Source organism: Mesoplodon densirostris, chromosome 2 (genome assembly GCF_025265405.1).
Source record: "Mesoplodon densirostris isolate mMesDen1 chromosome 2, mMesDen1 primary haplotype, whole genome shotgun sequence".
Taxonomy (NCBI): Eukaryota; Metazoa; Chordata; class Mammalia; order Artiodactyla; family Ziphiidae; genus Mesoplodon; species Mesoplodon densirostris.
The window spans coordinates 169,085,607-169,111,076 of NC_082662.1; the positions used below are offsets into that span (position 1 = coordinate 169,085,607).

At 37.4% G+C, this 25,470-nt stretch overlaps 1 protein-coding gene across 4 annotated transcripts in view; it reads right to left on the bottom strand.

Annotated features, from left to right (window-relative positions):
• The window catches only part of AHCTF1 (AT-hook containing transcription factor 1), a 91,913-nt gene that overhangs the window by 12,307 nt on the left and 54,136 nt on the right, over positions 1–25,470 (bottom strand). For 2 of the 4 annotated variants that reach the window (XM_060091323.1, XM_060091324.1), the window contains exons 22-31: positions 19,972–20,116; positions 19,760–19,891; positions 18,920–19,070; positions 18,341–18,491; positions 17,902–18,009; positions 15,575–15,767; positions 6,925–7,128; positions 5,822–6,236; positions 4,100–4,223; positions 1,843–1,940 (exon numbers count right to left, since the gene is read on the bottom strand). In XM_060091323.1, coding sequence (XP_059947306.1) covers positions 1,843–1,940; positions 4,100–4,223; positions 5,822–6,236; positions 6,925–7,128; positions 15,575–15,767; positions 17,902–18,009; positions 18,341–18,491; positions 18,920–19,070; positions 19,760–19,891; positions 19,972–20,116 — 1,721 coding nt within the window. The remainder of the gene's footprint in view (positions 1–1,842; positions 1,941–4,099; positions 4,224–5,821; positions 6,237–6,924; positions 7,129–15,574; positions 15,768–17,901; positions 18,010–18,340; positions 18,492–18,919; positions 19,071–19,759; positions 19,892–19,971; positions 20,117–25,470) is intronic. The other 2 variants (XM_060091327.1, XM_060091326.1) reach the window with 2 other exon arrangements.

Consider the following 25,470-nt stretch of genomic DNA (forward strand, 5'->3'; position numbering starts at 1 on the left):
ATAATTCTTGCCCTTACTGTGAAACTTCAATATGATGATAAACTGCTCTGAGGAGCTCAGATGTGTTTGTTCCTTATTAATCTGAAAATTATGTTCACCAGGTGACTACTAGACAACCAGCTATCCTTGTTGAGCCATTACAGAATTACATGAGGGACATTGTTGAGCCATTACAGAATTACATGAGGGACATGCAATCTGGGCTTTGATCTGGCTAGATCAAATATCTAGTCCTTTGTGAAAAGGACTAGATATTTCCCTTTTGGCAGAAAGCATCCAAATGGCCACATATTCTACCATTTAAATAAATTGGGGGGGATCATAAAGAAAAATTTCTCCTTATCTTTCACCTTCCTCTTTAAACAACCTTTACTGGCGAAAACAGTAAAATATTAAAAATCTGTGCACACTCCTTGACCCAGCAAGGCCATGTTTAGGAATCTGCTCAAAAGAAACACTGACAAAGACTGTGCAAAGATGCATACACAATAATATTCACTGCAAAAATGAGACAGCAAAACAAACAAAAATGGTCATCAGGTCAAACTGTTCACCAATCAGCAATTAGTTAAGCACGCCACAGAACATCCATACTATGAAATACTATTATAGCCACTAAAAAGAACAGAATTAATCTGTATTAATGACATGGGAAAATATCTTAAATATACTGTTAAGTGAAAAAGAAAGTTGTTTTTGATTATAATAAATTTAATTGTTAATAATTTATAATAGCTAACATTTATTGAGCTTTTATTAACAGTGAAAGCTATTAAATTTTATAGACAAAGAAACAGAGGTATAGCTCATAGTCTTATACATAGTAAGTGCAGAACAGGGTTATGAACCCAAGCAGTCTTTTTAGATCCTTGGTATTCTCTATCCACCGCACTTAACCTCCTCTTTCAACATATTGGGAAAAAATGCACAGGAAAAAAACTCAGGGAAAAGACACTTTCTTAATAATAGATTCTTAAACTGGGTAACCGGGTTATGGGGATTTTTACTTTATATGTGAGACTATGATTTCCTGATTATTTTATAGTAAATATATATTACATTCTTAATGGGCGGGGTGTGTGTGTGGGGTGGGGGGAGAACAGGTCTACTCAAGCTTGTCCTAAGCCCTATTCATAATGTGACAGGAGGAGGATATAACGGTTAAGAACATGAGCTCTAGAGCCAGACAGTGTCAACACCATATGTGAAATGCTTAGACAAGTCCTCACGTGAAATGCTTAGACAAGTTCTAGGCACAGGCATTCAAGGTGTCTGCTTTCCCTAAACCCAACTGTGAGTTCAATGAGGAAAATATATCTTCCTCGTCTCTGTATAGTCAGGGTCTAACTGAGAGGAGGCACTCAAAAAAAAAAAAAACAAAAAACAAAAAACAAATTCCATGTATCTGTTCATTTTCCCTGGAAAAAATTCAGTCATTTGAGATTATTTTCTAATAATAATAAGCCAATCTTGGCTATATGTTACCACAAACACAGAACAAATATGGAAGTTTCCCTGTATATATAACTGAATCTCAGAAGATCAAAAAGCAGGTGTGCAGTCTGGCTGGAGACTGGTAATTCACTTTGCTCTTCTTTAAATATATCCACAAAAACCATTCTAAGACTTCCACTATGAGAACCACAGAGTGTTTTATAAACAACCCACTGTTTGGTAGCTGACACACCTCCTCAGAATTCTATTTTTAGCTGGGGAAACAACTGGAGAATAACTGAGATAACGAAGTCTGGATTATTATCCAGATTCTTTTGTCCTAAGAATAGAACACTCTTTAGACACAACACTAAAATGAAATCATTCTAAAGTCAAAATAATACATACATTTATTGTTACCTGCTCTAATTGTAGAGGTACAGCTTTCAACAGATACCAGTCCTTCGTCTAAAACAGGTTCCTTGGACTTCGGGGTGAGGATTTTCCTTTAGAAATAGAAATATATACTTTAGTGTGTAAGAAGATTCCATCTGCTCTAATCTGCTTTACCCAATTCTTACTTTTCATTTTGTTCATGAAAACTGAGGTTCAGAGAAAATACCATGCAACTTCATCCACAATACTACTAAATAATTTACAAGTGAATTTAGAAACAAGTAATGCTGTATTTGTTTTTCCTATTTTCTAAATTTTTTTTGTTGAATACAATGGCATGACCTTAAACTACAAATAAAATGATTTAAAAATGCTGGTCAGTATAAATTACACTTAGGCCAATTTTTAATTATCTGTGGCCACATTCTTCAAATAAATCTATCAAACATTATGGACATTTCCCCCATACACTCCGTAGAATCAGATTCAATATTTTAATGCTAACTGGAAAGCACATGATAAATGACTCAAAATCGGAGACCAGTGTGACCTGCATTAATTCACTTGATAAGTGCTCTGGAAAGATGTTGACAGTGGTCCCTTTCTATTCTGAGCTGGCCTTTCCCTAAAGCCAACTAAAGCATGCTGATTTTTTAAACTGGACAAACTGTAAAGTAAATTCAAGAAAAAGTATGTATTTGGAATATATACACATTTATCTGTAGGTATATTTGTAAGACTTAACTTAATCACAATACTTATAGTAAGGATAACTAAGAACCCACAACCAAATAAGTTTACATTTAAAAAGGAACTAGCTTGCCAAGGATGGTGAATATTCACCTAGATTGTTACTGATGACCACAAAGTTTCTGGTCAAGTGAATGCTCTTTTGATTTGCCATTGTTGTAATTATCCATTACAATAAATATTAGTTTTCATTAAAATTTTAAAAACCTTAGAATTAAACAACAAAACAATCTTGATAATCCTTTTGTACTGTTTCTGCCTCTTTTTCCACGAAGGCCTGGCAAAGATCACAGTTAATCAGGATTTCTCTTCCAGAAGTGAAGCATCTGATTGAGTTCAATGTATGAGAGAGAGGTGACTATCATGATACTGATTTTTGTGGGTGGTTTGTGAAGTCACTCTCAAGACTTATAAAGTAATGAACCATTTACAATGCCTTAAATTATCACATTTTATGTGGGCTAATCTTAGTAAATTACCCTTACTACTTCTTGATAACTGAAGCTGCAACTCTTTTGGTATTCTCTACAACAGCAGTCAACCTTTTTGGCACCAGGGACCACTTTCACAGAAGACAATTTTTCCATGGATGAAGGGGGATGGTTCAGGCAGTAATGCGAGAGATGGGGAGGGACAGATGAAGCTTCACTTGCTTGCCCACCACTCACCTCCTGCTGTGCGGCCTGGTTCCTAACCGGTACCAGTCCGCAGCCAGTCCGCGGCCCGGGGGTTGGAGACCCCTGCTCTGCAACAGTGTTACTCAAAGTGCTGATATACAATGTTTCCAGTCTTGCAGTGAGATAAGGAGTTTATGCCAGAAGGTCAATCAATCAATTACTTCACTGATTAGCTCCGCTGACTTTCAAAAAAGGCTACTGATATATATTCTAACAGAAGCTGCTATCTTGTTGTAAACCATAAACTGGGAACTGGCATCAATCTTATTAGACCGCACTTTAAGTAGCACTGCCATACATCATCTAGTACACTGGCTAAATGTGTTAAGTGCTAAATGAAACGGAATAATTGGGAGCATAACAGTTCAAGCAGTCACTGAAAAACAAAAACTGCTAGAGTCTTGTATCAATCAAATGGCAGGGAACACTACTGCCTCTGAACCATCTCCCTTATGCTCTGCCTTGGTGCTATAGGATACATACCTGATCATCCTGAAACCACTGAAAATGGGAGGGCATGGAGGGATGCGTGGCTGTGAGTGACACTTTCGGTTTTCAACAAAAATAGAATCACCGAAGAATATTAAAGAGTTCTGCCTCAATTTATCATGTCTCTATATATTTAGGAAACATCTGGTATCATTCTCAGATTTCATAATAACTATGAAATAACACACAGTTGTACAAATGAACTTCTTTCATAACAGAAAACATTACCAAAATGGAAATGCCGAAGATCAAAATAAGAGCTAATCTATGCATAGAACAAATATCAATATTTACTACTGCTTCACAGTTTCATTAAACTTTATTAATATTTGAAATTTTCTCTATAAACTTACCCTTCACAGACTGATGGTATACAAAGAGAAGCTTCAACTCCTTGAATGGGGCTTAAGGTATTTAATTCTGAAAGTGCCCCCTCTGCAACTGAGAGATCCTTTGTTTCTGCATCTTCTAAAGTGCCTAAAAATCACACAATTAAGAACATTCATAATTATTTATGCTAAATGTTTAGCGATTACTCTGGCCTATTACTTTTTAATAAGTTGTTGGGTCTGCTTTTTGTACTTTTAGATTTACTCCACTGGCATCAGACTGCAAGTTCCTTCTAATTCTCTGAGCCTAGGTCAAGAGCCCCCCTCCCAACCCCCTCTCTTTCATCTACCACTCACACTTTTGGCTTAACAGGCACTGTTGCAAGTGTTTTACATTTAAGAACTCTCTTAATCCTCAACATCCAAAGAGGTAGTACTATTACTCCCATTTTACAGATGAGAAAACAGAAGCATATGGTTACACTGCTTATCCCAGATCACAAACCTAGTAACTAGCTGAGCTAGTAAGATTCAAATCTAGCTTATTTCACTCTAAAGTGCTATATAATCCCCCACAAAAACAATAAAAATTTCTATTTGAGACTGTCTAATCATTTTAGGACTAATCAATGAAGACACTGCCATGAACATCCTTGTCGAACATTTACCATTCAAATATTTTAGTGGAACACAGCACATCAAAAGAGTAATGTAAACTTCTAAACATATGCTATTTATAAAGAGAGTGCTAAATTCTTAGAGCAATTAATAATGTGTATGTTTATTAAATAAAGACATCATAGCCCAAACTTCACGGCATTCACATTTTGAGAAACCTTAGTTCAGCTTAAGCAGAACGTATTTCCCCAAAGAAACCACTATGACACAGATTTTTATATAAGTATTGGGTTTTACATATTTAAAGTTAAGAATTACCTTTAAATCTATGCAGGGGTAAGAAACATAAAAATAGAATAACTTTTCTGATCCACCAATTCTAAGCCAAATCTCTCCCCTTCCTGGTGTTCTACTGGTCCTTTCTATATTCCCCAGTGTAGCATTTATCAAACTGCATTGTACGTGCTTGTTTGATATAATCCACTAGGTTCAAAATTACATGTGGGCAGGTGCTATGTCTACTTATTACTTTATCACTTAACACTTAGCACACACAAAGCCGGAGCCCACCTGTTGCACATAAATTAGGGGCTCAAAAATTTTTTGACAAATGAATATAAAGACAATAAATTCATGGGTCTTTGGACATTACTTTTCAGTTTCCAGTGATTATTTTGGAGGTAGGGATGGAGAGTAGAATGAACTTCCTGTTTTCTGAGCAGCTTTCTAGAAAGTTGAGGCTGCTGTATGGATAAGTTAACCTAGTCTGTAAAGGTAGTATTATTATCTCTCATAGCTATAGGAAGACCTTAAGTCACACTGATACCTGACATTTCTTCCTTAACCATTACTGTTCTTTTCCAAATTTCATTTCCAAATGAAAACAGAACACACATTAAGTTCTCCTCTCCTCAAATCTCATACCTACTTATAATGAATGTAACAATATAAGTAAGCCATATTTGTAAGTGGAAAGAATTAAGATATGTGTATTATGTCTAGAACCTACTGTGCTGTGACCATATAATTATTTAACCCCGATGCTTTTCTTATGACAGAAAAACCTCTATTACAAATTTTACTGAAGAGTATCAATGGCCATTTTGAATATTTGGGATGAGTTCTTACCCATTTGTTTCTCCAGGTCTGGAGGAGTTACTTCCAATTCAAATGTATCTTTATCACTGTTCTCAGTCTGTTCAGTTAAATTAGTAATTTGTTCAGTGGAAGAGCGTGTCACTGGCTTAGAGGCCATGAAAATACCTTCAAAGTCTTCTGGTGATGGAGCATCCTGACACTCCAAGGTAGTCTGGTCTGATCTGGTTGAAATATTGCTATTTTCTATGCTCACATCCAGCTTCTCCAAACTTTGTGAAGTTGTATCCTGTGACCTCACATTCATTTCCTGATGGTCCTTTTCAGGGTTATTCAGGGGAAAAGATGTTGCCTTATCTTTATTCTTCAGCCATTCAGCTTCTGCTGGAACTGCACATTTATGGAAAGGTGCAGTAATAAATGCTTTTGTTTTGCTGTCATCTGCAGCCTGTTAAGTAAAAGGTTTGGAGAAAAATAATTTTACTAGTAAAAATCAGTCACGTCTAAGCTATCCATCCCAATCATACCCACCCCACCCTTTCCACGTTCCGTTTTTCTCCAAATTCTTTTACCCATCAAAATTGACTTATTTTAAATCCATTCTCTTCAGATTGCTGATTAAAAGTTAATGACTGTTAATGGTTCTCTAACTGGTAATAGATCACTAATCCCAAAAGACTAAAACACAGAATAGGGAAGATGCCCAATAAGCACCAATGAGCTCCTATTAACCTACAGTGGAGCTCTGAAGACATACCCTCCCTAAATAGACAACGAAGTAGGAATTTAATAAGAGAAGCAGTACAATACGGGTTAAAAAACAAAGAAATTTAAAAAAACAAAACAATTCTAGTCCCATTTCTACCTCCAAATAGCTATTTGGTTATAGATAATTTGACTTGGTGCTTCTAGCCCTATTTTCTTCACCTGTAAGTGATGGGTTTGGCTTAGCCAAGGCCCTAAAGTTGCCTTCTGAACTAATGTCTTCTGATTTTATGACTACCTGTAGTCTGTATATAAAGTCTGTATATAAAAATCTATAGTGATATTATATAAATCAATTTATCTAACTTTTTACTTATAAGAGCTAATATATTCTTATTAAATCCTTTTGTTCCAACTATTATCAAACTTACTCCAGCAGTCCATTTTGTGGTTATGCCTTCTTCCATGAATGAAATTCTAGTTTCTTTAAGTCGTAAAGGAGGAGTAAGAGACCTTCCAGGTGACAAAGAGGGAGACGCTAAAGGTGTTGTTCGAAGACCAGACCTTAGGATGGATTGAGGAGTGAACTCGGCAAATCCAGGGGAAGTAACTGACATTGCCAAAGTCTTAGCTTTCTATGACAAAGAGCAAATGGAATTCACCATTAGTGTTTGTAAAACGCACCTACACAAGGACAGACAGGGCCGAGCGAGTCACAATGGTGGCTATATTCTCATCTCCAATAAAAATATCAATAAAAAGTTGTATTAGACTTCCAGGGAAGATGGCGGAAAAGTAAGATGCGGAGATCACCTTCCTCCCCACAGATACATCAGAAATACAGCTACACGTGGAACAACTCCTACAAAACACCTACTGAATGCTGGCAGAAGACCTCAGACCTCCCAAAAGGCAAGAAACTCCCCACGTACCTGAGTAGGGCAAAAGAAAAAAGAATGAACAGAGACAAAAGGATAGGGACGGGACCTGCACCAGTGGGAGGAGCCGTGAAGGAGGAAAGGTTTCCACACACTAGGAAGCCCCTTCGCGGGCGGAGACTGTGGGTAGCAGAGGGGGAAAGCTTCCGAGTCGCAGAGGAGAGCACAGCAACAGGGGTGCGGAGGGCAAAGCTGAGAGATTCCCGCACAGAGGATCGGTGCCGACCGGCACTCACCAGCCCGAGAGGCTTGTCTGCTAGCCTGCCGGGGCGGGTGGGGCTGGGAGCTGAGGCTCGGGCTTCGGTCGGAACGCAGGGAGAGGACTGGGGCTGGCGACGTGAACAAAGCCTGAAGGGGCTAATGTGCCACAGCTAGCCAGGAGGGAGTCCGGGAAAAAGTCTGGAGCTGCCGAAGAGACAAGAGACTTTTTCTTCCCTCTTTATTTCCTGGTGCGCGAGGAGAGGGGAATAAGAACGCTGCTTAAAGGAGCTCCAGAGACGGGCGCGAGCCGCGGCTGAAAGCGCGGACCCCAGAGACGGGCGTGGGACCCTGGGGCTGCTGCTGCCGCTGACAAGAGGCCTGTGTGCGAGCGCAGGTCACTGTCCACGCCCCACTTCCGGGGAGTCTGTGCAGCCCGTCACTGCCAGGGTCCCGGGATCCAGGGACGGCTTCCCCGGGAGAGTGCACGGCGCGCCTCGGGCTGATGCAACGTCACGCTGGCCTCTGCCGCCGCAGGCTCGCCCCGCATTCCGTGCCCCGCCCTCCCCCCACACCCCGCCACCCCGCCCTGAGTGAGCCAGAGTCCCCGAAGCGGCTGCTCCTTTAACCCTGTCCTGTCTGAGCAAAGAGCAGACGCCCTCCGGCGACCTACACGCAGAGGCGGGGCCAAATCCAAAGCTGAGACCCGGGAGCTGTGAGAACAAAGAAGAGAAAGGGAAATCTCTCCCAGCAGCCTCAGAAGCAGCGGATTAAAGCTCCACAATCAACTTAATGTACCCTGCATCTGTGGAATACCTGAAGAGACAACAATTCATCCCAAATTGAGGAGACGTGTGGATGAAAGGTTCTTGGTGCTGCAGCCAGGAGTCAGTGCTGTGCCTCTGAGGTGGGAGAGCCAACTTCAGAACACTGGTCCACAAGAGACCTCCCAGCTCCACATAATAACAAACAGTGAAAATCTTCCAGAGATCTCCATCTCAACACCAGCACCCAGCTTCACTCAACGACCAGCAAGCTACGGTGCTGGACACCCTATGCCAAACAACTAGCAAGACAGGAACACAACGCCACCCATTAGCAGAGAGGCTGCCTAAAATCATAAAAAGTCCACAGACACCCCAAAACACACCACAAGACGTGGACCTGTCCACCAGAAAGACAAGATCCAGCCTCATCCACCAGAACACAGGCACTAGTCCCCTCCACCAGGAAGCCTACACAACCCACTGAACCAATCTTAGCCACTGGGGACAGACACCAAAAACAACGGGAACTACGAACCTGCAGCCTGCAAAAAGGAGACCCCAAACACAGTAACATAAGCAAAATGAGAAGACAGAAAAACACACAGCAGGAGAAGGAGCAAGATAAAAACGCACCAGACCTAACAAATGAAGAGGAAATAGGCAGTCTACCTGAAAAAGAATTCAGAATAATGACAGTAAAGATGATCCAAAATCTTGGAAATAGAATAGACAAAATGCAAGAAACAGTTAACAAGGACCTAGAAGAACTAAAGATGAATCAAGCAATGATTAGAAACACAATAAATGAAATGAAAAGTACTCTAGATGGGATCAATAGCAGAATAACTGAGGCAGAAGAACGGATAAGTGACGTGGAAGATAAAATAGTGGAAATAACTACTGCAGAGCAGAAGAAAGAAAAAAGAATGAAAAGAACTGAGGACAGTCTCAGAGACCTCTGGGACAACATTAAATGCACCAACATTCGAATTATAGGGGTTCCAGAAGAAGAAGAGAAAAAGAAAGGGACTGAGAAAATATTTGAAGAGATTATAGTTGAAAACTTCCCTAATATGGGAAAGGAAATAGTTAATCAAGTCCAGGAGGCACAGAGAGTCCCATACAGGATAAATCCAAGGAGAAATACGCCAAGACACATATTAATCAAACTGTCAAAAATTAAATACAAAAAAAACATATTACAAGCAGCAAGGGAAAAACAACAAATAACACACAAGGGAATCCCCATAAGGTTGACAGCTGATCTTTCAGCAGAAACCCTGCAAGCCAGAAGGGACTGGCAGGACATATTTAAAGTGATGAAGGAGAAAAATCTGCAACCAAGATTACTCTACCCAGCAAGGATCTCATTCAGATTTGATGGAGAAATTAAAACCTTTACAGACAAGCAAAAGCTGAGAGAGTTCAGCACCACCAAACCAACTTTACAACAAATGCTAAAGGAACTTCTCTAGGCAAGAAACACAACAGAAGGAAAATACCTACAATAACGAACACAAAACAATTAAGGAAATGGGAATAGGAACATACATATCGATAATTACCTTAAATGTAAATGGAATAAATGCTACCACCAAAAGACACAGATTGGCTGAATGGATACAAAAACAAGACCCATCATCTATATGCTGTCTACAAGAGACCCACTTCAGACCTAGAGACACGTACAGACTGAAAGTAAGGGGATGGAAAAAGATATTCCTTGCAAATGGAAACCAAAAGAAAGCTGGAGTAGCAATTCTCATATCAGACAAAATAGACTTTAAAATAAAGACTACTAGAAGAGACAAAGAAGGACACTACATAATGATCAAGGGATCGGTCCAAGAAGAAGATATAACAATTGTAAATATTTATGCACCCAACATAGGAGCACCTCAATACATAAGGCAAATACTAACAGCCATAAAAGGGGAAATCGACAGCGACACATTCATAGTAGGTGACTTTAACACCCCACTTTCACCAATGGACAGATAATCCAAAATGAAAGTAAATAAGGAAACACAAGCTTTAAATGATACATTCAACAAGATGGACTTAACTGATATTTATAGGACATTCCATCCAAAAAAACCAGAATACACATTTTTCTCAAGTGCTCATGGAACATTCTCTAGGATAGATCATATCTTGGGTCACAAATCAAGCCTTGGTAAATTTAAGAAAATTGAAATTGTATCAAGTATCTTTTCCGACCACAATGCTATGAGACTAGATATCAATTACAGGAAAAGAGCTGTAAAAAATACAAACACATGGAGGCCAAACAATACACTACTTAATAACGAAGTGATCACTGAAGAAATCAAAGAGGAAATCAAAAAATACCTAGAAACAAATGACAATGGAGACACGACAACCCAAAACCTAGGAGAGGCAGCAAAAGCAGTTCTAAGAGGGAAGTTTATAGCAATACAATCCCACCTTAAGAAACAGGAAACATCTCGAATAAACAACCTAACCTTGCACCTAAAGCAATTAGAGAAAGAAGAACAAAAACATCCCAAAGTTAGCAGAAGGAAAGAAATCATAAAAATCAGATCAGAAATCAATGAAAAAGAAATGAAGGAAACGATAGCAAAGATCAATAAAACTAAAAGCTGGTTCTTTGAGAAGATAAACAAAATTGATAAACCATTAGCCAGACTCATCAAGAAAAAAAGGGAGAAGACTCAAATCAATAGAATTAGAAATGAAAAAGGAAAAGTAACAACTGACACTGCAGAAATACAAAAGATCATGAGAGATTACTACAAGCAACTCTATGCCAATAAAATGGACAACCTGGAAGAAATGGACAAGTTCTTAGAAATGCACAACCTGCCAAGACTGAATCAGGAAGAAATAGAAAATATGAACAGACCAATCACAAACACTGAAATTGAAACTGTGATGAAAAATCTTCCAGCAAACAAAAGCCCAGGACCAGATGGCTTCACAGGCGAATTCTATCAAACATTTAGAGAAGAGCTAATACCAATCCTTCTCAAACTCTCCCAAAATACAGCAGAGGGAGGAACACTCCCAAACTCATTCTACGAGACCATCATCACCCTGATACCAAAACCAGACAAGGATGTCACAAAGAAAGAAAACTACGGGCCAATATCACTGACAAACACAGATGCAAAAATCCTCAACAAAATACTAGCAAACAGAATCCAACAGCACATTAAAAGGACCATACACCATGATCAAGTGGGGTTTATTCCAGGAATGCAAGGATTCTTCAATATACACAGATCAATCAACGTGATACACCATATTAACAAATTGAAGGAGAAAAACCATATGATCATCTCAATAGATGCAGAGAAAGCTTTCGACAAAATTCAACACCCATTTATGATAAAAACCCTGCAGAAAGTAGGCATAGAGGGAACTTTCCTCAACATAATAAAGGCCATATATGACAAACCCACAGCCAGCATCGTCCTCAATGGTGAAAAACTGAAACCATTTCCACTAAGATCAGGAACAAGACAAGGTTGCCCACTCTCACCACTCTTATTCAACATAGTTTTGGAAGTTTTAGCCACAGCAATCAGAGAAGAAAAGGAAATAAAAGGAATCCAAATCGGAAAAGAAGTAAAGCTGTCACTGTTTGCAGATGACATGATACTATACATAGAGAATCCTAAAGATGCTACCAGAAAACTACTAGAGCTAATCAATGAATTTGGTAAAGTAGCAGGATACAAAATTAATGCACAGAAATCTCTGGCATTCCTATATACTAATGATGAAAAATCAGAAAGTGAAATCAAGAAAACACTCCCATTCACCACTGCAACAGAAAGAATAAAATATCTAGGAATAAACCTACCTAAGGAGACAAAATACCTGTATGCAGAAAATTATAAGACACTGATGAGAGAAATTAAAGATGATACAAATAGATGGAGAGATATACCATGTTCTTGGATTGGAAGAATCAACATTGTGAAAACGACTCTACTACCCAAAGCAATCTACAGATTCAATGCAATCCCTATCAAACTACCACTGGCATTTTTCACAGAACTAGAACAAAAAATTTCACAATTTGTATGGAAACACAAAAGACCCCGAATAGCCAAAGCAATCTTGAGAACGAAAAATGGAGCTGGAGGTATCAGGCTCCCTGACTTCAGACTATACTACAAAGCTACAGTAATCAAGACAGTATGGTACTGGCACAAAAACAGAAAGACAGATCAATGGAACAGGATAGAATGCCCAGAGATAAACCCACGCACATATGGTCACCTTATCTTTGATAAAGGAGGCAGGAATATACAGTGGAGAAAGGACAGCCTCTTCAATAAGTGGTGCTGGGAAAACTGGATAGGGACATGTAAAAGTATGAGATTAGATCACTCTCTAACAGCATACACACAAATAAGCTCAAAGTGGATTAAAGACCTAAATGTAAGGCCAGAAACTATCAAACTCTTAGAGGAAAACATAGGCAGAACACTCTATGACATAAATCACAGCAAGATCCTTTTGGACCCACCTCCTAGAGAAATGGAAATAAAGACAAAAATAAACACATGGGACCTAATGAAACTTCAAAGCTTTTGCACAGCAAAGGAAACCATAAACAAGACCAAAAGACAACCCTCAGAATGGGAGAAAATATTTGCAGATGAAGCAACTGACAAACGATTAATCTCCAAAATTTATAAGCAGCTCATGCAGCTCAATAACAAAAAAACAAACAACCCAATCCAAAAAATGGGCAGAAGACTTAAACAGACATTTCTCCACAGAAGATATACAGACTGCCAACAAACACATGAAAGAATGCTCAACATCTTTAATCATTAGAGAAATGCAAATCAAAACTACAATGAGATATCATCTCACACCAGTCAGAATGGCCATCATCAAAAAATCTAGAAACAATAAATGCTGGAGAGGGTGTGGAGAAAAGGGGACCCTCTTGCACTGCTGGTGGGAATGTGAATTGGTACAGCCACTATGGAGAACAGTATGGAGGTTCCTTAAAAAAATACAAATAGAACTACCATATGACCCAGCAATCCCACTGCTAGGCATATACCCTGAGAAAACCATAATTCAAAAAGAGGCATGTACCAAAATGTTCATTGCAGCCCTATTTACAATAGCCCAGAGATGGAAACAACCTAAGTGTCCATCATCGGATGAATGGATAAAGAAGATGTGGCACATATATACAATGGAATATTACTCAGCCATAAAAAGAAATGAAATTGAGCTATTTGTAATAAGGTGGATAGACCTAGAGTCTGTCATACACAGTGAAGTAAGTCAGAAAGAGAAAGACAAATACCGTATGCTAACACATATATATGGAATTTAAGAAGAAAAAAAATGTCATGATGAACCTAGGGGTAAGACAGGAATGAAGACACAGACCTACTAGAGAATGGACTTGAGGATATGGGGAGGGGGAAGGGTAAGCTGTGACAAAGCGAAAGAGAGGCATGGACATATATACACTACCAATCGTAAGGTAGATAGCTAGTGGAAAGCAGCCGCATAGCATAGGGACATCAGCTCAGTGCTTTGTGACCGCCTGGAGGGGTGGGATAGGGAGGGTGGGAGGCAGACGCAAGAGGGACGGGATATGGGAACATATGTATATGTATAACTGATTCACTTTGTTATAAAGCAGAAACTAACACACCATTGTTAAGCAATTATACTCCAATAAAGATGAAAAAAAAAGTTTTATTACACATTACTGGAAATACAAAATTCTACTCAGGGCTTTCTATATATAAGGCTATAAAAATAAAACATAAAGCTGCATCCATAACCATTCTAAAGACCTTGGTTATTCCCAGGTTTAAGTTCAACTTAATAAAGTGCTGAGATAAGATAAATTATTTAACTATTGCTTAGAAAACTTTAGTTAGGTGAAAGAGATGATAGTGTGTGATGAACAGAACCTAGTTTAATTATAGCAAGCTAATCTAAATTAGACTGACTTTAAGAATGTTTTAGAAAAAATATAATTCCATCACATGACTCCAGTAGTAACTGAATTACTTACAAGAATTCTGACTCGTTTACTAAAATGAATACAAATAATTAGCATAGGAACTAGTTAGCAGAAATATTGATAACTCCTTCACTTAACCTCTCCTCTAAAGGACTAGTAAACAGATTATTGGATCCTATTAGATTATTAAATTCCATTAGATCTGTTACAAGATTATATTGATTTTTTTCCTAGATTCATTTGGTAGCAAGTACAAAATTATTCCCTCATTTAATTTCATTTGAACTTAGCTCTAGAGAATAAAATGTGAATGTTTTTCTATAGAAGAAAAGAAGTTAGAAATATGATACTGGATATTAAATGTCAGGAACTTAATAAACCTAGCAAGCTTCTTTTAATAACTATTTTAGGTCTAGCATTTATTAAAGTATCTTTTATCCAACCCGAAAAATAAGAATTCCCTGGCTTCACTTTAAATGCTGGTTATCCAGAACAATTAAGAAAAAACAACAACAAAAAAAGAAAGCTTCTGGGACTGAATCCAGAACACTGGACAACGAGCTTGTGGATAACATATGTGAAAACAATTTGACAATGGGAGGGTAAAAGTCCACTGCTACCAGTCATCACAAGTTTAGTTTTGTGGTTTCTCAGCTAATAATTTATCAGAGAGGGTGAAGGAAAAAGCAGTTCCCTACTGATAGTAGGAAAGAGTAACAGTTTATAATTTATTGAAGGAGCCAGAATTTTAAAATAAATATTTCTAAAAATATTAAGAATTAAAAAGCATTTGATAAAGGAAAGAAATAATGGCAAAATGCTATCAGAAACTGCATTAAAAAAAAAGCAAACCCAAGAATATGAAAGCAATTTTCAAAGGAAAAAGGCCTATTTATAATAACCACAGAGGCTTGCATTACTTTCAGAGCAATATAACTGTAAACCTTGAGCACAGTGCCAGTTAACCACAAAGGGTAAATTTAATAAAGTCTGTTTCTGAAAATATAAAAATACAGTAAGCATTGTGGAAACATATCCACAGAAAAGAAAAAAGGAAAATAAAGGCTTAAAGCCCCTTACTACCCAAAGATATCAATTATAAACAGCTTATTTCTCTCTGCTACTTGAAAAGTAAGAACTTCCTAGCTTCACTAGGAATGCTAGACATGTTAATACTTACCTTAACTACAAGAGGAGTTTCAAGTAAATGTAATTCTGAAGCCCTGGAAGAATTGTGACGTGATCCTTTTGACTGAGAATTTACCGGAAATGAGGTGGATGCCAGGGACAAAGGAGATCTTGTGGGGCTTTGCTGAATAAATCCCAAACACTGAGAAGGCTGGGGGACAGGATGAACAACCAAATCCAGCAGTCTGTAATCACAGCATACACATAAACAGAAAAATCCTGGTAACATACTAGAGTTATACTGGAGAAACAAAAGAATTAGTATCCCATTTAATTACGCAGACTTCTATATTCACTGGTAAATGTAACCATATGAAAATATAAATTCAGACAAGTATATTACTGTAATGCCACCCTTAGTTCCAGAAATCAAAATTAATTCAGTAGCAAAAAAGAGAATTATGAATTCGAGATAACAATTTGGTCATCCCCCCGCAACCCTGAAAAGGAGTTCTAGCCCTCCTCCCTCCCTTTTACCAATATTTACTGGGCCCCTACTACGTGCCAGGCATTATTTTCAAATGAAGATGAACTGCTAATGATTTAAATACTCAAGAAAACAAGGCAATGTTTCCCTAGCAATCCATCTGCTACAATTCACTTTCACAACATAAAAATTCCTTTCACCCACATGTGAGGTACATAATGAATACTGGTTTATTTACCTTTATGGTTCTGATCACAATAAACACTAGACTTACCAACCAAAAAAAAAAGTTAATTTTCTCAAATTAATGAGGTTAGTGGCAAAAGAGAATCCCAGGATTCTACTAAATGGCTTTCTATAGTGTTCTGGACATTTTTATCATATCAAATGATAGGAGAGAGAGCCTTAAACACTTTTATTATCGCTCCTTTCTTGAACCCCAGATCTATTAAAATACAAAGGAACTGAGAAAAAGTGACTTGTGGGAAAAATATCGAAACTACTGGTAGGAAAACAGAATGCCAGTGATAATGACATCCATTTGAAGCAATCTTCTTACCATCTCCTGAGGGTAATTAAAGGAAAAGAACCTCAATCTAATAAAATCTAATCCAAGAAAGGGAAAATCCTTTCACGATTTGAAAATATATCCATTATGTACACTACAAACAGCTTTGGCCCCAATTGCTTTTAAGTTATTAACTTATTCTGAGTACTTTATTCTTAGTATCATTGATTCAGATAACTTTATTCCCATAAAATTATGTCATTCTGTCATTGATAAAATGTAAACAATCAAAAATTTCCAACAATTATGGTCATATTATTAAAGAGAAAGCATGTTGTTTGTTCTCTGCTATTGATGATTATGAACACTTCTCAACTCTCCAGTGTTCTTAAATAAAATAAACACAATCACAATTTCATGTTGGATGCAAAATTTCAATTTAACTATTTACTTTTCTAATACCACAGGTTAAGAAATAAAATATTATTGCATCTGAAGCCACTTAAGACATTTTAGTAGGCTCTGTTACACAGGAACAAGCTTTAAGAAGCCAACCAAGATTAGCTGGGATTTATAAAAATAAGCTTTATTCATGGGTCAATCAACAATGAGATTAAAGAAAGCAAGTTAACAGTTTATCTTGCGCATGATTTTAATAAAACAAAGTTTGCTTCTTTTCTCTAGGCAGTCTGAAATCATTAAGCAAAAATTCTAAGCCGACAATCAGCTGATGCAAAATTTCTTAAAATTACTATAATGCTGCCCAAATTATTTATTTACAGCAAGCATTAAAAACTCATTCAAGAATTTAAAACAATATTTATAAAAATTTTAAAGACAATTTAAAAATTACAGTGTAATTATTAAGTGTATCACCTCACACTGGTCAGAATGGCTATCATCAAGAAGTCTACAAATAATAAATGCTGCAGAGGGTGTGGAGAAATAGGAACCCTCCTACACTGTTGCTGGGAATGTAAATTGGTGCAGCCACTATGGAGAACAGTATGGAGGTTCCTTAAAAAACTAAAAATAGAGTTACCATATGACCCAGCAATCCCACTCCTAGGCATATATCCAGAAATGAAGAAAATTCTAATTCGAAAAGATACATGCACCCCAATGTTCACAGCAGCACTATTTATAATAGCCAAGACATGGAAACAACCCAAGTGCCAATCAACAATTAGTTTAAGAAAATGTGGTATATATATATAATGGAATTAGTCGTAAAAAAAGAATGAAATGTCATTTGCAGCAACATGAATGGACCTAGAGAATACCATACTAAGTGAAGTAAGTCAGATAGAGAAAGACAAATTTTATATCACAGTGTAATTCTTATCTACCATTGTCTTTTAAAAGTGATTTAATAAATTCTTACCTAGAAATTTTTTGTGATGCTTTTGAAATTGGTGTTCCAACAAATGCCTCAGGCAGCTCTGGATCTGGGAGGGAATATACTATAGGAGATGGTTCCTCTATTTTAGGACTACAAAGAAAATAAAAAATTAACTTTTGATTACGTATCATGAGGAGGATTAAATTACAAATGCTATAAGAAGGTGAGATCAGATGGGAGAAGGGGGCTTTCATTTTTTTCCTTAGTGCATTTCTGCTTATTTACAAATAACGATGAACATAATTTGGTTTTAAATATAAAGACAAAGAACATTCTTCTTGCAAGAAAAGTAGACAACATAAAAAAGTTTTCCTTTTTATATACATTAATAAGCTCTAAGGCTGGATTGTTTATGAAAGCAGCTGATATCCAGGAAAGATTAACAAGTAGCATGACTATAAAAGGTATAAGAAAAACATACCTATTGTAGACAGAGATGCTATTTTTAGGTTCATTACTTGCCCAGACCTCTCCAATTTTAGATAACACATTACTGATGAAAGTAGATCTTGTTAACACAGTCCCTATTACAGCTTGCTTTGGAACTGCTGATAATGGTTTTGGCCTCGAAACTGTAAAATGAAAAAGGTAGGATTTAATTTCATCTCTAACACCAGAATTTTAATAGATTAATATGAAAGAGTGATTGGAGAAAACGAAACACAACATAAGAGCAGTTAAAGTTATATTTGGTTTAGCAACATCTATGCAGAAATTTAGGAGATGGTAAAATAATTATTCTACATGTTTTCTAGAAGTTAGATAGGAGTCTTCAAATGAAATAAAAAGAGTTCTGTCATTTTGTATTAAATAAACTGTAAAAAGTTCCAAGAAAGCTTTTGATTTCTTGGGGTAGAGTAGCCAGTAAAAAAAAAAAAGTACCACTGTGATGAATCAAAGCAAAATTGAGCTAAACAGAAGATAACAATGGTTTCAGAAGATAATCATTCAATATCTTTTCTAGCCCAATAGTTTATGACATTTTTCAATGATATCCTACCTTCTCGACGAACTGATGATGCTGACAGACGGTAAGGCTTAGCTCGCTCAGTGGCTAATTTTCGCTGGACTCTAGGAAGAATTTTCCCATATTGGTCTAATATAGCATTTCGAGCCACTGATCTCTCTCGCAAACGAGGATCACGATCATTCTATTGAACATATCATAACTGGTAAAAATCTAATCTTCAAAAATGTTAGTGCTATGTTTATATATTTACCATGTAACATGTAATTATGAATACACAAGAATATCTTCCTCCTTCCTACATATCCATTCTTCCAAACCAAGGACCTCATACACACACCTAATTGCTTCATCAGTCCTTACCCGTCACTAAATTCCAAGCCTCTCCTTCCCAGCCTTGATTATTCACGATAAAAGCAATCGTTATCATTTACTAAGCAACATGTTCACACACACCTCTGTGCATCCTCACAAAGAGATGCTGTCATTTTGCAATTGAGGAAACCAAGGTTCAGAGAGTGTGCTCATTTGTTCACACAGAGCAAATGAACAATTAGCCCAACCCCTACAGTCCATACTTGTTGCACTATTTATTTCCTACTGCTGTCCTCTACCAATTCCTCTTGTTTTCTGAGTGAAGCAGTTAGTCTGGCAAGACTGTGGGCAGCTATCTAAACAGAAATGGCATATATGAAAGAATTAAGAAGTAACAATACCCTGTTTCTCAATTCTGCTACAGAAGCCAAGAAGAGGATTTCCTAAACTCAAGATTATACAATGCTCAGTGGCTACCGAACTACAAGCTCTCATATAATAAAGTCACCTGTTTTCCCTATTCTCTTGTCCCCAATAATAAAACAAGTTTATCTGTACCATAAGATTTATCTTCAGAGTTTGGTTCAGCTTCAAGGCAGGAATATAATTGGCACGCTGCAAATGGTGAACTAAAAGGAATTCATGATTCTGAACACGGGCACTGGACTGTAAAAATCTCACCAAACACTCCTAGAAAGAACAAAATAGATTTGTAAGCCACTAACTTATCCTGAGTTTCTGGATATAAGTTTATACTGATAAGTCATTACCTGTTCAGTGTCTGTGAATGGCAGCTTCAGTAAATCCTCCATTAAGCCCATTTCCTGACAGACTTCATATGTGTGCTTGAGCAACTCCTCTATATTCAACCTATTAGAATGCTGTCGCAGTAAACTCCAGGCTTCAACCATGCACCTGAAATCAATATTTATCAAAGTTTAGTTTTAGAAAAGCTATTTAAAATGTTCAAAACAAGTAATCCACCTGAAGAATCCCAAAGATACTCTGTACATGTAATTTAAAAGTACTTTAAAATTTAATTGAGTACTAATCACTGCATAATGTAGTTGTCAACAAGAAGATAAGGCACCTCTAAAGACTTTATATTATAATAAAATGTTGAATATTTCATGTAATTTATTGAATACTGCACTGAAAGTAAAAAACAGAATTGTTCTATGGGTAGAGAATGGTTTTAAGCATGTGAGTTATTTACCCTCGTGATCACATGGCTGACTGGGAGCTGCAGCTTGCTGTCACTGCTCAGCATCATTAGAGAGAATCACACCGCATATCATTAGCTCAGGAAAAGATCAAAATTCAAAATTCGAAGTATGGTTTCTACTTCATACAAGCATATTGCTTTGCACCATTTTAAAGTTGAAAAATGCTAGTCGAACCATTTTAAGTCAGGGACCGTCTGTACCCAAGAGTTCAAGAAGACAAAAAACTAATGTGGTCTGCACAGTACTGAAAGATTAAAGCGAGGTTCTTAAGGAGGTGACACTCAGCATGAGAAGAGTGGAAAAGAAAATGAGCAAAGACCTACAGACAGAAACAACATATTGTATTTATGGGAAAATGAAGGACTTAGCTTAGTAACAGACGATTTTGGCTGATCTACAGCAAGATCTGACTGGAGAACTTGGGTCAAATTAGACAGTTTTAGTTACCATGTGGGGCTGCTGAAACATCCTTCTGTGGGCAATAAAGTGTTAAATGAAGCAGTGTTTCTCGTGATATACTGTTAAGTAGAAATAAGCTTAAAACAGCATGAATAACTATAATTTCTAAAAACTAATCAGTAAATAAAGCCTATAAATGTTTATGTATTTATTTAGATAACAAAATGTCTTGAAAAATATACACTAAGATTAACAATGATTAATCTGACAGGTAGAATTTTTGGAAGGGCTGGTAACTGTCAAGTCAGAAGTGGGGGTAGAATAAAAAATGGCAAGCAGATAGGAATAATTTTCTAAAAAAAAAAATCATCATTCCTGATTTTAAGTGAATAATTTTGATTTTAATAGGCATCTTAATTAAAAAGATTTACCTATAGTTTTTACTGAAATAAAAACAAAAACTGAAAGAAGGACTTATAAATAAATAACTGACCCTCGTAAGAAACACAGAATGTGTGAACAAAGTTACAGCAATTAGTATTCATAATGAAATGCATCTGAGGAAATTTTGGCAGCACTGTCCCAGACTCCCACTAGACACAAAGTTTCTTGGGGAAGCAAATCCCACTGTTGGCAGTTCAGGGCCCTGTTAATTTTATTGTTTGGGGACTAGAATATTTTAATGTATTCCACAGAACTTACAAAACTAACAACCCAAATAAGTAAAACATTTGTGGTGTATTCCCTAAAAATCTGCATCTGAAATTGCCTTCCACTTCTTCTTCTACCAGGACAGGCAAGACAATGTAGTTGTTATAACCTGAGTACCTAAGAAGAGTAGTTTTTTTCCTAAATCAAAAATCTGGGAATGTTAAAATGAGCACACCATTCCTGTAGAAAGAAAAATAGCTAATGAGGATGAATGAACATCTCACCATTAATTTTAATATAAAGAAATAGAGGAAGTGGGTATAATAAAATCTTGGTATCTGTTGAATTTGATTTAGGATGGGTGTATGGAATAGCCATTGCACTATTCTACTTTTTGTGTATTCTGGAATCTTCTTACAAAATGCTTACACCAAAATAAATTTCAGATGCATCAAAAATTTAAATGATAAAACAAAAAAAAGAATGGTAATAGAAACAGTGAGAAGATTAAATAATAATACTGAAGCGGAAAAGACACAAAAGTCATAAAAATACTGGTCATTCTGACTTCATAAAATAGCTCTTTATGAAAAGATGCATTCAATTATTATAGTGAGATCATATTAATATTACCATTTTCACCTATCAGATGGATAAATGCAGGGGGTTAAACTGGCATGACATTCATGGAAGGCAACATGCCATTATCAAAATTACAATTGCAAATATCCTTTCACCCAGAAATTCCACTTCCAGGATTTTACCTTACAAAATAAATTTGCACTTGTGTAAAATGGGTGGTGAACTCACACACAGCAGTGTTTAAAATGGTAAAACATTAAAACCACCTTAATGTTCACTAAGGGAAGCCAGTTAAATAAATACTGGTACATCCACACAATGAAGCTCTTTATGTACTATTATGAAATGAATTCCAAACTAGCTTTAAAAGTATATTGCAGGGCTTCCCTGGTGGCGCAGTGGTTGAGAGTCCGCCTGCCGATGCAGGGGACACGGGTTCGTGCCCCGGTCTGGGAGGATCCCACATGCCGCGGAGCGGCTGGGCCCGTGAGCCATGGCCACTGAGCCTGCGCGTCCGGAGCCTGTGCTCCACAACGGGAGAGGCCACAACAGCGAGGCCCGCGTATCGCAAAAAAAAAAAAAAAAAAAGTATATTGCAGAATGATGTACAGTATGCTGTTTATATTTTTTTTTAAAGGGAGAGAGGGGTGGCAATGACATACACACATTTGCTTAGTAGGTCCAGAACGGCTTAGGAAGGTTACACTAGAAATTAACGTTGTTTGGGTAGTGGGAGGAAGCTTAGGAGGCTGGGAATTCACTGTGTATCCCTTTGTATCTTTAGAAAAAAGCATGTAAAATCTTACTATTCAAAAACAGAAAGAGCCATATTCTTGCCCCTCTTCCCTCAGCCCATGGATATATGTTTTAAGTTTTCCACTTTAAAGTAGGATATCTACTCCCAGTTGAGCAGACATACTAGTAGGAGTAAGATTAATTTATTTATGACTTATCAAATATTAATCTAGTAACAGTGAGCATACCTGAAAGCAAAAGACAAATGATAATGTTTTTCCCAGTTTCTCCCCTAGCAGGAGAAGACACAATTATCTCCAACTACGAGAAACTGATGCTCCATGTTGGGCCAACACGTGCATAAGTTTTAAAATAAGTTAAGTCTCAAATTCCCACTCTCTCCTGCGTCCTATGGCAGAAAGGCATGATGCCAGGAAAAGCAGTAAGAAAATCACTTCAACTGATGAAAGGCTAAACTAGCATGTTGATAGTAAAAGTTATTTCAATAAGAAATGTATGAGGGTTCTTGGCAATACAGCAAGAAGACAGCCTGAAAAACACTCCTGTGACAAGCTTTAAAAATGCTAGATTGAATATAAACAATCTTTTGAAATGCATCATGGAGACCACAATGAAAAAAGAAATTCCAGAGAGGTAAACAAGCAACTACTGGTTTCCAGTGATTAGTGTAAAAGTTAAAATATTTGGAAAAGATATAACATAAATAACAGAATAGTGGTATAGCTACATTAACAATTACTCATGATGAAGGTTACTCTATAATAATAAAAGGTTAAAGTCATTTAAAAAAACTCTTATGTATCTAATATTCGAAATACAAAAAGTTAGCAGTATTATGAGGAATGAACACATCCTTCATCAGAGTAGGCAACTTGCTTGCTTGCTTTCTATCTATCTATCTTTCACTGCACTGCACGCATGCAGGATCTTAGTTCCCCAACCAGGGATCAAACCCACACCCGCTGAAGTGGAAGTGCAGAGTCTTAACCAGTGAACCATCAGGGAACTCCTGCAAACCTTTCTGAATAATTAAGCAGACCACACACACACACACACACACACGTACACATCATTAAGGACACACAAGGATTAAAACCACACAATGAACAGACTTGATCTTTTAGACAAATACACTTGACACCTCACCTAATAAATGAGCAACACACTGACTACTTGTGAATACAACAAGTCTTAATAAATTTTAGAGGATGGGTACCACATTGATCACATTATGTAGTCACGATGCAATTAAGATAGAAAAGAACAAGATAATTTTTAAACCCACTTTTGTAAAGTGAAACTTCTAAATACCTGATAGGAAGAGAAAAAAATCATAATGAAAATTTAAAAATACTTAGAACAGAAAGATTATTAAAATTGTGGGATGATGCCACAGCAATAGACAGAACATTCAGATTTATGCTTTTATATTAGTAAAGATAAAGGGTTGAGAATGAGAAATCATCCGACTTGAGTTAAAAAGCACAACTTGAGTTAAAAAGCACTTCCCTAGGGCCTCCCTGGTGGCGCAGTGGTTGAGAGTCTGCCTGCCAATGCAGGGGATACGGGTTCGTGCCCCGGTCTGGGAGGATCCCATATGCCGCGGAGCGGCTGGGCCCGTGAGCCATGGCCGCTGGGCCTGCGCATCCGGAGCCTGTGCTCCGCAACGGGAGAGGCCACAACAGTGAGAGGCCCACATAACGCAAAAAGGAAAAAAAAAAAAAAAAAAAAAAAAGCACTTCCCTAGTGGCGCAGTGGTTAGGAATCCGCCTGCCAATGCGGGGGACATGGGTGCGCCACAACTACTGAGCCTGCACTCTAGAGCCTGTGAGCCACAACTACTGAAGCCTACACGCCTAGAGCCCGTGCTCCACAACAAGAGAAGCCACCACAATGAGAAGCCCGCGCACTGCAACGAAGAGTAGCCCCCGCTCGCCGGAACTAGAGAAAAGCTCGCACGCAGCAACAAAGACCCAACGCAGCCAAAAATAAAAATAAATTTTAAAAAAAATTAAAAAAAAAAGCACAGCAGAATAAAACCCACAGGAAGTGGGAAGAAAAGAATAAAGACAATGATTGCGCCTATACAAAAAGGTTTTCCAGCTCTATTGTACTTTTATGTTACTAAGACTGAATACTCAATGTTAACAGCTGAAAATCTAAAGCTGTTACTTTGAGGCTATCGTGTACTGTGCATCATCATTACTTTGCAGGTAAACCTATTTGCCAAGCCATAATTGTGACGGTATGTCTATAAATAAAGCTCATACAACTGGAAAGCTACCATCATAATGGTTTTAAAGAAAGATGATCTTAATAAAGAAGAAGTGGTAGAGGCTAGAGTCAGGAGTCAGGCTGGAAAGTTAAATAAATGATGGCAATGACGGTTAACTTTAAAAAAATTCAACCTACCACCATTTACTAATGACTTACTACCTGCAACTATAATAGTGCTTGCAAAATTTAACCCTCGAAATGTTGCAAGGTGGTCATTATTAACCCATGAGGAAACCTGGGCTCGGAAAGGATAATTTAACTGCTTTTGATCGTATTTTAGAATGTAGCAGAGTTCAGGTATAAATTCAGGTCTATTTGCGTCCAAAGATTGTGCTCTTAACATCTTTGCTACCATCAGCAGCAATTACAGTATTGTTA